The following is a 14,044-nucleotide window of genomic DNA, read 5'->3' as shown; positions in this document are numbered from 1 at the left end:
AGTTCCGTTCAAAACAAAATAATAAATCATACGCCATAGATCTGCCCTTTAATTGTACCCAGTGCTTGCTGTGACCCTGGGGTTTGTGGCAGGTTAGCAGAGATACAGCCTACATAGGTTGTTTTTTTTCCACAGGGAAAGTACATAAAATTACTCTTTGGGTCTATGCGTGTGCCCATGCTTCTCTTCTAAAGCAACGTCCTTGCGGGTTGTCAGTCTTGTGGGTTGTAACTACATCCTGACACAGTGGTAGAAAGTTCATGTTCAGAAAGTACAAACCCAGGCCAAGATTTTGTTTCAATCGACCGACTGTGTATAAAGAGTCACAGTCACAGTACAGAACAGAGTACAGAACTGGTTGGTTGAAACAAAATCTTGGTCTGGATTTGGACTTTCTGGACACAAACTTTCCACCCTGCATCCTGAGGGCGAAGATGTGAACCACGGGCCGGAAGGAATATAGTTACTGAAAACATGCAAGAATTTGGAACTTCGCGACCATTCGGTGGTTTTGTTTTCTTTTAAAACAAAAGGGAGGATCTTGTTTTTCTGCCTCTCACGTTTGTAATGGAGATGTAAAAAGAGTAATAAAGATGGTCAGAGAGAGCAGAAAAATGGAAGATGAAGAATAGAGGTGTTCAGAACAGGAAAAAGATTGAATGGCGGTTGTGCTAAATTTGTATTTTCAGAGACATTTTTATCAAGAAAATAAGGTACCATCCTTGCCAAAAATTTGAACGGACAAATGATTCCAAGTTTGATTAGTTTGCCACAAAGGTTAATAACAGTGGGAACCAATCTAGGGCTCACAAGGGAATGTCAGTATTAGCTTGTCAAGGAAGTGACTGTGAGGACTCTCGGAGAGAGAGGACGAGTGTGAGAGAGAGGGGGAGGCATGGTCATGAAGTTTGACTTTTCATTTACACATATTGGTCACCGCTAACAAGTTTTCTTCATCTTTAGATGGTGGATTGATCCCGAGAAATTGAAAGTATTGATTTAACCCCGTGTCTGACTGTGGGACAGCTTACATCGTGCTCTAACACCACCTCCGCCCGGCTGTCGTTCCTCAGGGGACTCATATTCATTCCCGCGTCTGTCCACCCATCTATAACGATTATCTCAGCAGCTTCCGTGTGGCTCCTTTCCCCACCCACTGTCATCCTACGGCCACCCCGACAAGGTGCGCCTCCGCCCAATGGGCGGGCCATGTCGGTGCTAAGTGTGATGATATATGCAGACACAAGTAATTAATAGAGTGACGCAGACAGCGATGCACAGTATTAATTGGTCCCCTGAGAGTGCAGACTGCCCAGAACAGCCAGGTAGGACAGGTTGTGGTAACAGACTTTAGATGCCGGCCATAGATCCTGAATGAAAGCATCCTCCAATGCATTATCTCTTACCATGCTGGCAGTTGTTAGTGGCATAGAAAAGGGTTAATTGCATAATATGCAGTTTCCTAGGACAACTCAAGTGGGTAACCCACAAGTCCTACAGGTTCAGGATGTCAATAGTCTGTTTAGAATATACTGTGGTCATTAATCTCATGCAGATTTTTTCTGCTGCACATTATCTCAATTGTTTTGAGAGATTTCTCATTGAAAAGCTTTTATCTTTCTTTCAGGTACAGTCATTAAAAGTATATTATCGATTTAATTTCACAATTTACTAAGATCATTGATTTTTCGGGGGTGTTTGTTAATTTATAGAGGCATTCGTTAATTTATACACTGTGATTAGGACCTTTTAATGGATCCAGACTCATAAACAAACTCTTGATGTGTTAATCGATCTTATTTGCAGCTCATAAATCTTCATATGGGATCACTGTTCTTGTGGCCTAAAACCTTTAATTAACCCCACCCTAGATGCCCCCCCCCCCCAGCATTGTAACATTGTGGAATCTTATGGCTGTTAACTATGGGTGGTGACTGGAGTGGGAATCTCAGCATTGCCTGGTGATGGTCTATTACTGACTACTCTTCTTTAAGCTCTCTAGCTTTGGGGTTTGATGTCTGATGGGAAAAACCTGACTCTGTTTAGGGTTTTCTCCATGTGCTTTGTGGCTTATTTTTTGTCAGCCAGAAATTACAGATGGAGTCGGCCTATTTGAGGTATGGAGCAGTTTAATTAAAGGCAAGAATCCATTTTATTTCTGTAACAGATTAGTCATCACACTAAATATACTCTGATGAAGGAATAAATGAACTGTAGATACTTTATAATCATCCACTTTTGCCCTGATTAGCTGTTTGTATATTATTATTTTTAACTTTTTTAGTTTTCTAGTGCTGTAGAGGCAGCTAGATCGTCTCATGTTGGGCCAGTGCAATCTTCAGCACAAAGCGAAGTTTAATTTAGGTTATGTATTATGAAAAACTAACCTTTGAAATAATGCTGAGCTGGCTTTAAAAGTTAGAATGCGTCCCCTCACAATCCTTGATGAGTTTTAATTAAAGTAAAAAAAAAATGTTTTGTTGGTAATACTACAACTCTGTCATGTAATAATTTAATCAGCTTCAAAAGCAAATCTGCTTGTGTTCTGAACTCCTGGAAATGTGTGAGGGGTGTCGCTTGAGGGATTTGCATCCCAGCATGACGTATCAGCCTTGTGCTGGTTTTTAGCCTGGTTGTCTTATCAAGGGCCAATGAGGGCGGCTGTGCTTACAGGCAGCCAGTCGCACTTATGAAAGCGACGGACTTAAAGCTAGCTGGACTCACTCTTACACTCTATTGCACGCCCACTGAGGGGAACGAAGTTGATATGTCTTTGCACTGCACTGGCGCCATTATGAGTTTTCTGCTATATTTACAGATTCCTTTTCTTTTTTAAATGCTCGAAAAGTCAATGTGCTTGGTGCTGAACGCAGGCCAGGTTATTGCGGTCTGTGGCTTTGTAAGACATTCATGGGCACTGTTGCCTGAGCTAAGACTGTAGTAAGTCCTGAAGTCTCTAACCGTGGTACTTCCTTGGCCCGTGAAACAACAGCCTTTCGCTTTTATGGTGACAGATTTTTATTGTGATATATATGGACGAATAATTTTAAGTGCAGACCAGGAAGTGGCAATTAGGGCTACAGTGATCGTGTTCCTAAAGTGCTAATTAAATGATCACGGGGATTTTCAGAGTCCCTCCGCGGAGCGGGCCTTTGTGACCCCGGGGAGATCCTGTAAGGGCTCGATTGTCATGGGCGCAGATGCCATGCCTTTGGCCTCGAAGCGTCTTATTGGCCCAAACCCTGAGCTTGGGGGGGGGGGGGGAAGCTAAGCCCCATACAATGGTACCCTGGCTGGCTGGCCGGTTATTACACGTTGGCTGTCAGATGCCGGGATCAGCAGACGTGATCCTGTGCCTCTTTAAATGGATTTCTCTGGCTGCAGCCTCCCTGACCCTAAGGTTCAGCCCGAAAACGCTGCAGAGACTCGCCTTCAGTGTCGCAGTCGGGACGGCCTCTCAGGCTGACCGCTTCCTCTGCTTCAGAGGCGACTAACATACATGAATGGGGGTGATGCTTGTGGAAAGGATACTTTTTTTTCCAAGTGTGCCAACTACATTGAAATATTTGTGTAGCAAAGGTACAGCTCTACAGATGTATGGAGATTCTTTGGACTATTGAAGGAAACCAGGGGACCTACTCGGCACAGAGTAGAGGTGGGATTCAAACCTATAACCCCCAGAGGCTGGTGGTGGCAGTGCTGTCGCCTGAGCCACTGTGCTGCATTTGTCTTATTGCTCACTTTGGTTTTTGTTCTTAAATCTTATTTTAAAGGTGATATTATAGCTCAGGGGTGTCACACTCCAGGCCTGGAGGTCCGGAGCCCTGTGTAGCTTAGTTCCTTCTCTATTCCACCATAAATGATGCAGCTCTTGAGCTGTGTGGTAATTAGCACAAGGAGTTGAATCAGGTGTGTTAAATAAGGGGAAACCCAAAAATGTGCAGGGCTCTGGCCCCCCAGGATTGGAGTTTGCCACCCTCCTTATAGATAAAACGCAATCTCCTGTGTCCTCAGAATCGTATGTGCTGCTTGTTAATGCGCTCGCTTGTTGAACATGGAATTTGTTTTTAATCTTTGTGGCAGAGGAGTGGGACTGCTAACCTGACAGGGGTCTATATGAAAAGGTTTAAAAGATAAAGGAAAAAGTTAAAACACATTCAGTGCTTGGGGGGGAGGGGGGGCGTTGCTGGCTTTCAGTCCATTGTCTTAAAAGTATGAACAAAGCTTAGCTGGTGATCTGGGTGAACATCAGATACAGCTAAAAGGTAGTCTGATGACACTGCATTCCCAGGTACAGCCAGATTCCCCTCCCAGAATGTTATGTTGTATTTTTGAACAGTTGGGGATTGTAATTTCTCACCAATACAAACATGTACTTATGCGTTTTTAACAAAAAAGAACTGCATACTTTAAATTTTATTTGGACTGCTAACATTCCAGAGCAAAGGCACTGTATCTAAATATCACCTGTATAACTTCCAGGCAACCACTTATTTAATGGTTTCCCAACTTGGCACGCAGCATTTCCCAGGATGCTGTTGTTCGTGTGAGTAAAAGGCTTCCTGCACCCCCACCCCAGCACCAGAGACCGCCTAGCAATAAAGCCCTATATAGTTGGTTTTGTCTATTGTGATGTAAATTTGAGCTGGAGACCTTCGAGTCATCCATCACGCATGACAGGACAGCCAGGCTATTGTCTGGGCCTGCCAAGCGCCAGCACTCCACTCTCTGCTCCGCTCAGGAGCTGGGGCCTGGCCCCGCTGCATTATGGGAGAAGAAAAGAGCGGAAAGGATTATGGTCGCTGTTGCTATGTAAATATGGCATTATCAGCCACCCCGACCCCCCCTCCCAAAAAAAAAAAAACAATAGGGTTGCAGAGGAACACCAACTGTATGCAAGCAGTGCGGACTGTCGTAAAAAGGGCGGCCTTTTGAAGGAGTTCCAGATTAAATCTCTGTGAAAGGCGGCACCGTGGATGTGGGAGCTCAGGAGCTCCGCTTAAGTGTTGCTTTCAGGCGCTGTTTGCCTTTTCTGTGTTTGGACGGAGAGCGTGTGAAAGATGCTCTGTGTGGACGGGGGAGAGCAGCGCCGAGCGGGAAAGCCACATGAAGCGAGACCTCGCGTGCGGAGCCGTCTGGGGCCCTGGCACGCTCCAGGACGCGCTGACATCACTGCGGACCGCAGGGCCAGATGTGCGCGCGCCGCTTCCCGCATTAAACAGAAATACAGTTACAGGAAATGAGAACGTTTTTAGAACTGTAGTTAAGTGCCATTATTACTAATCAAACAATGTAACCCAGCCAAACAAAACAATTAATATGCTTGAACCCACATGAGAAAAATGCTTCTGGTATAGAGGGAATCTAGTATACAGATTTTTAAACAGTGGAGTAGGCTGGGTGTCTTGGGCTGTTTTTTTTTACTTTGTTTTTTCCATGCTGATTTGACCACAATTGTAACATTAATGTTCCACTTCATTGCAAATGGTCTCGGCATTCAGATCATGACTCGAGGCTTTTGAATGTAGCGGTTTGGGAAACTTAAAGAAAAAAAAAACAAAATGAATGAAACTGTAAAATCAAGAGGAAATCACCGCAAATGAGGGATTAAAACTCCAACCAGTAGCTCTAATGTAGCTTGAAGAAGCTAAACTGAAAATTTGTTTATGGGACGGGCCAAGAGAAATGGTGTGTGTGTGTGTGTGTGTGTGTGTGTGTGTGTGTGTGTGTGTGTGTGTGTGTGTGTGTGTGTGTGTGTGTGTGTGTGTGTGTGTGTGTGTGTGTGTGTGTGTGTGTACACGTATGCGGGATTTCAGACGTCGGACGTTACTGCAGCACCACAAGAGAACATGGCCGGTGGCTTTGGCAAAGCCTGCGGTGGACCTAGTAGCCGGTGCAGACCCACATCACTCCACAGTCTTAGAAAGATGCCTGATTTCAAACCCCCTCCCCCGACCCCCGGCTCTTTTAAGGATCCTGTAAGAATGCAAGCTGGGTGCCGCCACACTTGGGCGCAAGGGAACACACAGCGGGGCCCCGTCTTGGGCTCGGTGACAGCATGCTGGCTGCAATTAAGCGTCTCGGGGCCGAACATTACTGCTCTCGAACAGAAAACAAATCCATTTCCATTTAGCCGCGTTGAAAGGCCACGAAAGGGTGGGTGAAAAGAGCCCTCTCAGGGTGTCTGTGTGCAGGCCTGGCAGTGCCTTTGAGGCACGCTGCTGCGGAAGGGTGGGGACGTTATGGTCCCCCTCCAGCGAGATGCGACGTGGATGGCCAAATTGGATTTCTAATTGTATGAGGAATCGGGCCGCCGCGGGACAATCCCGGGGAAACTGGGCCTGCAGGCCCTTTGTGGGCAGCCGTTGGAGTGCTATTGATATGCCCCTGGACCTCTCAGGGTCATTAAGATGCAGGGGAAGCCATTCTTACCAAATGGGGGTGAGGGGTGGGGGGGGGGTGGCGAGCACCGGCTCTCAGTCTCAGAGCAGCATGCGTCTACTCTGGGGGTCAGGCCATAAATATCTAATCCTTTTCCTGCTGCTTTGAGTGACAACAAAACAATTCTCTAAAAAGTTACGCCCCCCAAACCTTCCCCCCCCCACAACCGGCCCCCAACACCCACTCCCTGAAATGCACAGGCATATGTATGTATGTATAGTACGTGTATACATGCGCCAGTACACTCCAACACTCCACGTTGGCCTCCTTTTTTGCAACCACCGGCGAGATCGGTGCAAAATGGATCGTTTGGTGCTGCCTGAAAGCGCTTTTCAAGACACAGGGGTCTGAGTCTCTGTGAAATATCCCGAGAACGTACGTGAGGTCGTGAGGAGAATGAAAAAAAACTTGTGGGGGATGTGGAGAAAGTGCTGGAGATGTTTCTCCCCGTTGTTTTCCAGTTGTCTCTTGTGTTGTGCACTCTTTCAATCTGGCGGGGGGCTGCAGTGGAAGCCTGTCCTGCATCCAGCACTTTCATTTTGCTCACACAGAGCCACTAAAGAGGAGCAGGAATGTCCTGCGGGGAGGTCGACCCGTCCTCGCCGGCCTGTCTGCCGTGGGGGTCTGGGGGGGGGGGGGGGACCGCGAGCTCCGTGCTGTCGCTCTGGCAGGAGTCTCCATTACCACCTCCCGCTGATATTCCAGGGCTCCGTGACTCAGCCCCTCTGGCTCCGCCAGCCAAGGCCGTCATCTGCCGTGACGGGGGCCCCTTCTTGTGTAAGCGTCCCGAACCGGAGGAGGAGGCGCTGCACTGGGTGCAAGGCATAGGAGGGACCCCCTGGTGGCTCTGCCGTCGGGCACCGCCTCCTGCTTATCTGGCCGGCCTCTCTCAGCGGGAAGCCGCCAGTGCAGTGTTGACAGACGGAGGAATAAAACAAGGGGACTGAAAAGGTCACTGGGCGGCAGCATCGGTGTCTCGAGGGGCAATAATTTATTGTCAGATGCTGGTCTCGCAAACAAGATTAACAACTGCTGCCTGCTCGGGGCCCACTTACCTCCCACCAAGTTAAATATTCCTGCGCGATAGCGGAGCGGAGCACAAGCTATTTAAAGTGCGCGCAGCGAGGCAAAATGAGTGAGTGCCTTTTACGTCCCAATATTTCTCCCGCCGGCCGCATCGGCGGCGGCTGCGTCGTAACGTGCGTTGATATACGCCTGCAATGCACGCTGACGTGGAGGAAGAGCGATACATTTTCATTAATGAAATTTCGCTTATTAAACTTTACCACAAACCTGTTCCAGCAATGAAATTAGAGACAAGTTCATGTGACATTCGAGTGCGACTGCTTGTCACCTGAGGTACTTGACGACACGGATGTGTTTTTTTTTTTTTAATCGGTGTTTGATACCTGCTGAATATCTGAGTGGGACTTTTTTTGATGCCTGATGACTCTCCGATTAAACAGCTGCGATTGGTACATGAGATGTTTGGTATTCCAAATATGAGTTTCTATAATTGGTTTATGCATTTTTTGTTTAGCATTGTTTAGAATATTTTACGTCCTAAATGTGGCGAGCCCCCCAGTTTGGAAATGCCTTTTTGCCTAGCACATAGGAAAGAAAGCACATTTGCCAAGGTCCCGCTGAGCATTTTTTTAAGCCGGTGAAAAGAATGAATTATTCAGCAGTAAGCGTGCTTACAGCTGGCCATTTGCGAGCTTTGATGTTGGAGTCAGGCGTCTGCATGAATGCCCTTATTGTCATGTTATGTGTACACAGTGTGTGAATGATTGAAAATAGCAAGGCCCTAGCCTCATCTGCTAGAGATTACAGTGCAGGCATGCTGGGGGGAAAAGGCTGTAATTGAAAATCCCCAGATGCTGTTTGTTTGGCCGAGGTCACATGATATCCTGGCGTTGCCATGGCCTTAACCAAATGCTCCCCAGTAAGAAAGCAAGGACCTGCCCTTTAGCATGGGCCCCCTTTTCAGGGGCTGGGCGGAGCATCTGCCTGGGCGGAGCATCTGGCTGGGAGTGGATGCTGTTTTACGCCGCCATTTGTGTGTGAGTGTGTGTGGGGATGCCAATAAACGTTTCCACTTCTCATATGAAGAAATCCTTTATCTACCGGAAGTAAACACAGTACAGCTTATGTAGCTGTAGAATAAGTCCTGAAGGATCGCTACAGGAACTACCAGAGGCATCACTGTCATTCAGTGTGGAGAAGCACTTCATTTTAAACTATCCGTGCAGGATAGGGATATGTGACGGGTGGGCGGAGCTTGCCGTGGGGCGTGCCTTTCATGTGACACACCTGTCCGGAGGCTACGCCCTCGGTGCAAGGCAGGTGTTCCCCAAGCTGACCTCGTTGACCTCGCTGATCTAATGCCTGCCTGCATAGAGCGCTAACCGCTAGTGGGTGCTGACATCCTGGCTCTTTGAAGCCATGCTGCGATGCCCAGGCTGGACATAATGTCTATGAAACAATTATCCAGTAGTCATAACCCCCCCCCCCCCCCCCCCCCCAATGATCAGGGTTAATGATCTAGTACTGAAATGAAAAAAAGAAACTGTACAGGAACAATTTTTAACATTAACCTAATTTATATTTAAAAAGGCACCTAAATCTATAAGAAGACATTACCTGATTTACACGGAATGCTTGCTGTACTTTGAGGACAGCGTGGTGCCATAAGAAGCCTCAAAAGTTTTGCTCCTCCCACGGAAATTACATGCTGCCTTGAAAACGAGAGCTATGCGTGCCTTAGAATAGTGTTTCTCAGCCTGGTCCTCAGAGACCCCCAGATGGTTCACATTTTTGCTCCCTCCCAGCTCCCTACCAGACAGTCTGCTGGGAGGGAGCAAAAACATGGACTGTCTTGGGGTCCTCGGGCAGCAGACTGAGAAACACGGCATTAGAGTCCTCACCTTTGGCTTATACATATACGCCTGCTTGGTCTGGGCTTGTTGCATTACACCCAAGAGGAACACAAGGCTCTATGGCAACCGCAGCCTACAGCTGGGCATGTAATTAGAAGGCGTCCTTACCTATAATTTGCGTAATAGTTTTGGGTGGCTGTGTGTTATTAACATATGAAAAGGCTAAGCAGGGGTCATTGTGCGACGCTTCAGTAATTAGGAGAAAGCTGAGGACAGAAGAATGTTTCTGGCTGCCATTAATTGAAAATCACTACAAAGCTATGGTTTAATTATATTTTAGTGCGTATTAAATGAATACATTTCCGTCGCTATTCTGCCCCTGTAACAGTATGAAGGTCGGAATCTGTTCCCTTTCACTGAGTGGGACTTGGAAGAAATTGCGATTGAATTAGCTTTGACGTAAAAGGCTATAGACAAGGCCTTTTTCATGGTAATACCACTTGTTGCTTTTTCTGTTCAAATGCAGTACTTTTGATGGAATGTATATTCCTTGATCTCATAGATATACCCAGTGCTTCATAGACTCCTTTCTGTCATAGTTTGTGTGCTATATGCTTACCGATAAACTCTTGGGAAAATATCATTGACTGAATTCTTTGGGTGTTTCTCAGGCATGACCTTGTAATATTGCATGTTTTATTTTGTTTTTTTCTCCCATCCACACAGGGAGAAATGAGTTGATAGCCAGATACATCAAACTACGAACGGGAAAGACAAGGACGCGGAAGCAGGTAAGACAGGCCGGGTTGGACGCCTGCATGCTTCGTGATGCTGACTGGCTGACTAACAGTGCTTTGGATGGGCCGAGCTGCCATTACAGTTATACACAGAGGCGTGGTCCACCGAGCCTTAGCGTAACGGCGACAGGGACGCCTGAGCCGTGTGTGTCCGCCTAGCTGGCCGGCCTGTCGCTCACGCGTCACATGTGCGCAGCATGGCAGCCAGAGTACTGCACGCTTAGCCCCGCCCCCACCCCACCCGCACTCCAATCACGCGTTGCCCTCTGAGCCGAAATATTGGCCAACACATGCAGATGCTTGCATTCATCTGTCTTTATCAAGATTCCTTATTGACTCCTTACTTTGATGTGGTTAATCAATCCTAATCCAGCACCAATTCAAACAAAATAAAAAAAATTCAAGAATTCTCTGTTTACGGGGACATTATTTCAAGAATGTGTCCGCTCAAATTCACATGTCTACTCAGACATAAGTATGAGTACATCAGATTGATTATGTTGGTCAAATATTCCTTAAATGCGTTTGCGGTTATACCAATATCATTGTTTAATTTATACCGCCCTGTTTTGCTTTGATTTTCAGCAGATCACTAGTAGTATCCAACCTGACACAAGTTCAGAATAGAAATAGTTTTTAATGCATTCTAAATTAGCAGGCCCATTAAAGAAATACAAAAGGTACGATTTGCATATAAATTACTGAACACAACTTAAATCAGGATCAAATGAAAACTTAATGAACTGAGTTTTACTCTGCAAGTTTATCAGTGATTTCTTTGAAATCTCAAGTTAGGCCGACATCAGACAGATTTATGTGACCTGTTACTTAGCGGTAAAATTCTAAGTGCATGTTAAACTTGAAAAAACTAAGAGGGAACCCTGTGAGGCCGCTATGATGCTCTTCAAGCTGAAGTCGTTCTTATGACCGTTGGCTCCAGGGTTCATGATGAATGCCTACATGTCAAGAGCAACACTCAAAGAAGCCTCTGAATTGATTAGCTTGTGGGGAAAAGGTCACATGTTCAGAGTTACTCTGTAATTCATTCTTTTATAGGTCAATGGGATCTACTGGTTGCCTTCTAGTTGTTAGTATGCCTGCTATGACAAGAGAATTGTTCTAGAACGCCTTACCCACTGCAAATCTTCCACGATCGCTCATTTGAAAACACACAATTCGTCTAACATTAATGCTTGCAGCGTGCATTTTTGTTAAAATAATTATAATACGTGGAACAGTCAAAGCCATTGTTAAGTCATTAAAGCATATAAGGTGTGTAGTAATATTTAAAGTGAATCACCCATCGGGAGGTATAGAATTGTTCTGGGCCTCACATGGGGAGAGAGAGTAGCAGGCGCGTAACCCCCCCGGGCTTCCATTAACACGTTACTCTCGAATACCCCTCCGCCCTGCATGAGTCGCTTCAACAGCCACTTGTGCGTGATTGGCCTGATTAAATGTAGGAGAGAGGGACATTGAATGAGGGGTAATCTGCCGTCCCTCAAAGCCACCCTTCCTGGGCACCGAGGTCCATGTCGCCGCACATTTATTATGAGCCGCGATTTAAGGAGGACGTTGGGCTGGGCCCGGGCGGGACCCCCTGAAGGATACTGGAGCGTCACGGTGTGACAGGGAACACTGGGGCTCGCGTCTGCGCCGGCATGGCGGAGGCACATGCATGTTCCTTAATCCGCGCACTTAAGTGATGAGTATAACGAAGGCAGCGCTTGGGTTGCTCGGGGCTTGGTGTGTGGCTGAAGTGCATCCCTCTCTGCTGTCTGAAAAAAATAAATCACCCGTCTCCTAAACTGTCTTCAGTGAACACATGTGTGATTCTTACCACGTTTTGGTTTTCTTGTTTTTTTCTTGTTTTTTTTTTTTTTTTTTGTCATTTCTTTTATGATTTTGGAAAAAAAAAAATGGAGGTGTCTAGTCACATACAGGTCTTAGCAAGAAAGAAAGTTCGCGAAATCCAAGCTGCCATCAAGGTACGTCTGGCTTTGCCCAGTTGCAGGGGGGCTTTTCATCGCCATGGTTACAGGCTGTTCCTTTGTTTTCCTCCCTTCCCTACTCTGCAGGTGTCTAGTCACATTCAGGTTCTTGCCAGAAGGAAATCTCGTGAGTTTCATTCCAAGCTAAAGGTATGCGCTTTTCTGCTTTTGGGCTTGTGGTTGCTATGCGTTTCACTTCCTGTTTCCCTTGGTGATGGAATGAATGCCTGGTGCAGTAATTCCTGTATCCTAGATTCTGTGCATGTGACTGTTTAGCATTCATAAAACTACATGCCTGCATCCATAACTACATACCTCTCAATGCACATATGCATCCAATTTAATTTTCTGTCTTCTTTTTTTTACTTCCTGTTTGTTAAGTGCATTTGTTTTGAGATTAGTCAATTCTTTGGACTTTTAACATTATCAAACTTAATTCTAGATTTTATGCGTAGAAATCTGCTAACAAATCTAGTCAGATATGTCACATAGCAATTTTGTACATTTTTATTAATAATTTTAAGGATTTAAGGCTTTGTTTTATGTTTAGCTCGTCATGTTCAGAAAATTCTGCTCAGAGAATTTTAAATGTAGTAAAAATGCATTTAAATGATACAGACACATTCAAAATTCAAAAACAGATTCAAAACAAATGGCACTTAAACAATTAACTGTCTTGTTGAATGTCTTGCTTCAATGGTAATCAGCATGATGTTGTGACAAAGAATGTGTTAATAACAAACTCGGCACACGCTGAAGAGGGCTTTGTGTAAATGGGGCCGCATGCTGGCAAGATGCATTGGCTGTTGGTGAGTGGCTGAGTGCTAGGGTCAGAGGTCATCTGTTAGAGGTCACATGTATGCAGCTTGCATTCAGACACACCAACCCCCTCTCGCTATGCATAAAGGCTTTGGACTGCTAGAGAGTATGACTCCTCTTACTTATTTTAATCCAGTAACAGCTTCCACTCATATTCTTGGTGTGGATATTAATCAGGAGGCTATGCTAGGCTAATGCTCCTTCTTTGTGGTTCACCCCTTGCCCTTTCTGGCTGTCCATCGCTTTCCTTATGCTGCTTTCCTGGGGGAAAAAGAAAAAGAAAATCTAGTTTCATACTGGCTTTCTGTGAACTTAACCAGCTCTCATTTATGCGGTGAAATTTGGAAAAACGTGTTGCTTTCGCCCCAAAATGAATGTCATTGTGCAAAGGTGCAGGTTCCTTTTGAATGGCTCCCTGGGGAGGAGGCCCGCGTTGGCCCACGTGGGCACTCGGAGACGCGTCTCCTTATTTCTCTCCCCGTGTTTGGAGCCCCCTAGTCCCGGCACACTTTCCCACTTTTACCACTTAAGCCTGATGGATCACTGGCCGTTCATTAGCCCGTGTGCTACCAGCTGTGAATGCCCGGTCTTTCAGGGACGCCGGAGGCCGACCGAGTAAAACACCCACCTTTTGTATAGCTTACCGTCTACCCTCATCTGAGGCAAATTAGAGAGATCGGGGAGGGGGGATTCAGACCCGGGCCCTCCATTTGTGCTCGGCCCATTGTACTTCCGCCCGCTTCCTTTTCTCATCTTCCGCGTGTTAAGTGAAATGACAGCCATTACGGGTCCATGTTCTATCTGCTCCTAAATGACGGCTTCCTTAGGTGGCCCAGCTGTAACTTGTAGAACAATGTAAGCGCATCGCAGGTACTGAGCGCCGTGATAAAGCCCGATTACGCCGGAGATGGGGCCCGTGCCCGCGTGCAAGCCGGCTCCCTTCAGCTGGCCATGCGGCCCGTCTGCTCGCTTTAATGTAAAAAACTGCTGCCACCTTCAATCAATTACCTGCTACCTGAAAAGTGCCAACCGTCCATAATTAGATTTCAGTCCTTACTTTTAAAAGGAATGACAACACAGGAGTCTTGGGATGGAACGTTTTTATGAAAAATGAATT

The 14,044-nt window shown here is 46.3% G+C and overlaps 1 protein-coding gene across 7 annotated transcripts in view; it reads left to right on the top strand.

Annotated features, from left to right (window-relative positions):
• tead1b (TEA domain family member 1b) overlaps window positions 1-14,044 on the top strand; it is a 54,138-nt gene that overhangs the window by 28,510 nt on the left and 11,584 nt on the right. For 3 of the 7 annotated variants that reach the window (XM_049029962.1, XM_049029964.1, XM_049029963.1), the window contains 3 exons: window positions 10,047-10,111; window positions 12,043-12,105; window positions 12,196-12,258. In XM_049029962.1, coding sequence (XP_048885919.1) covers window positions 10,047-10,111; window positions 12,043-12,105; window positions 12,196-12,258 — 191 coding nt within the window. The remainder of the gene's footprint in view (window positions 1-10,046; window positions 10,112-12,042; window positions 12,106-12,195; window positions 12,259-14,044) is intronic. The other 4 variants (XM_049029967.1, XM_049029965.1, XM_049029966.1 and 1 more) reach the window with 3 other exon arrangements.

This window comes from Brienomyrus brachyistius, chromosome 11, assembly GCF_023856365.1.
Source record: "Brienomyrus brachyistius isolate T26 chromosome 11, BBRACH_0.4, whole genome shotgun sequence".
In the NCBI taxonomy this organism is placed as follows: Eukaryota; Metazoa; Chordata; class Actinopteri; order Osteoglossiformes; family Mormyridae; genus Brienomyrus; species Brienomyrus brachyistius.
The sequence above is the reverse complement of the archived record's forward strand: the minus strand, read 5'-3'. Positions and strand labels throughout refer to the sequence as shown.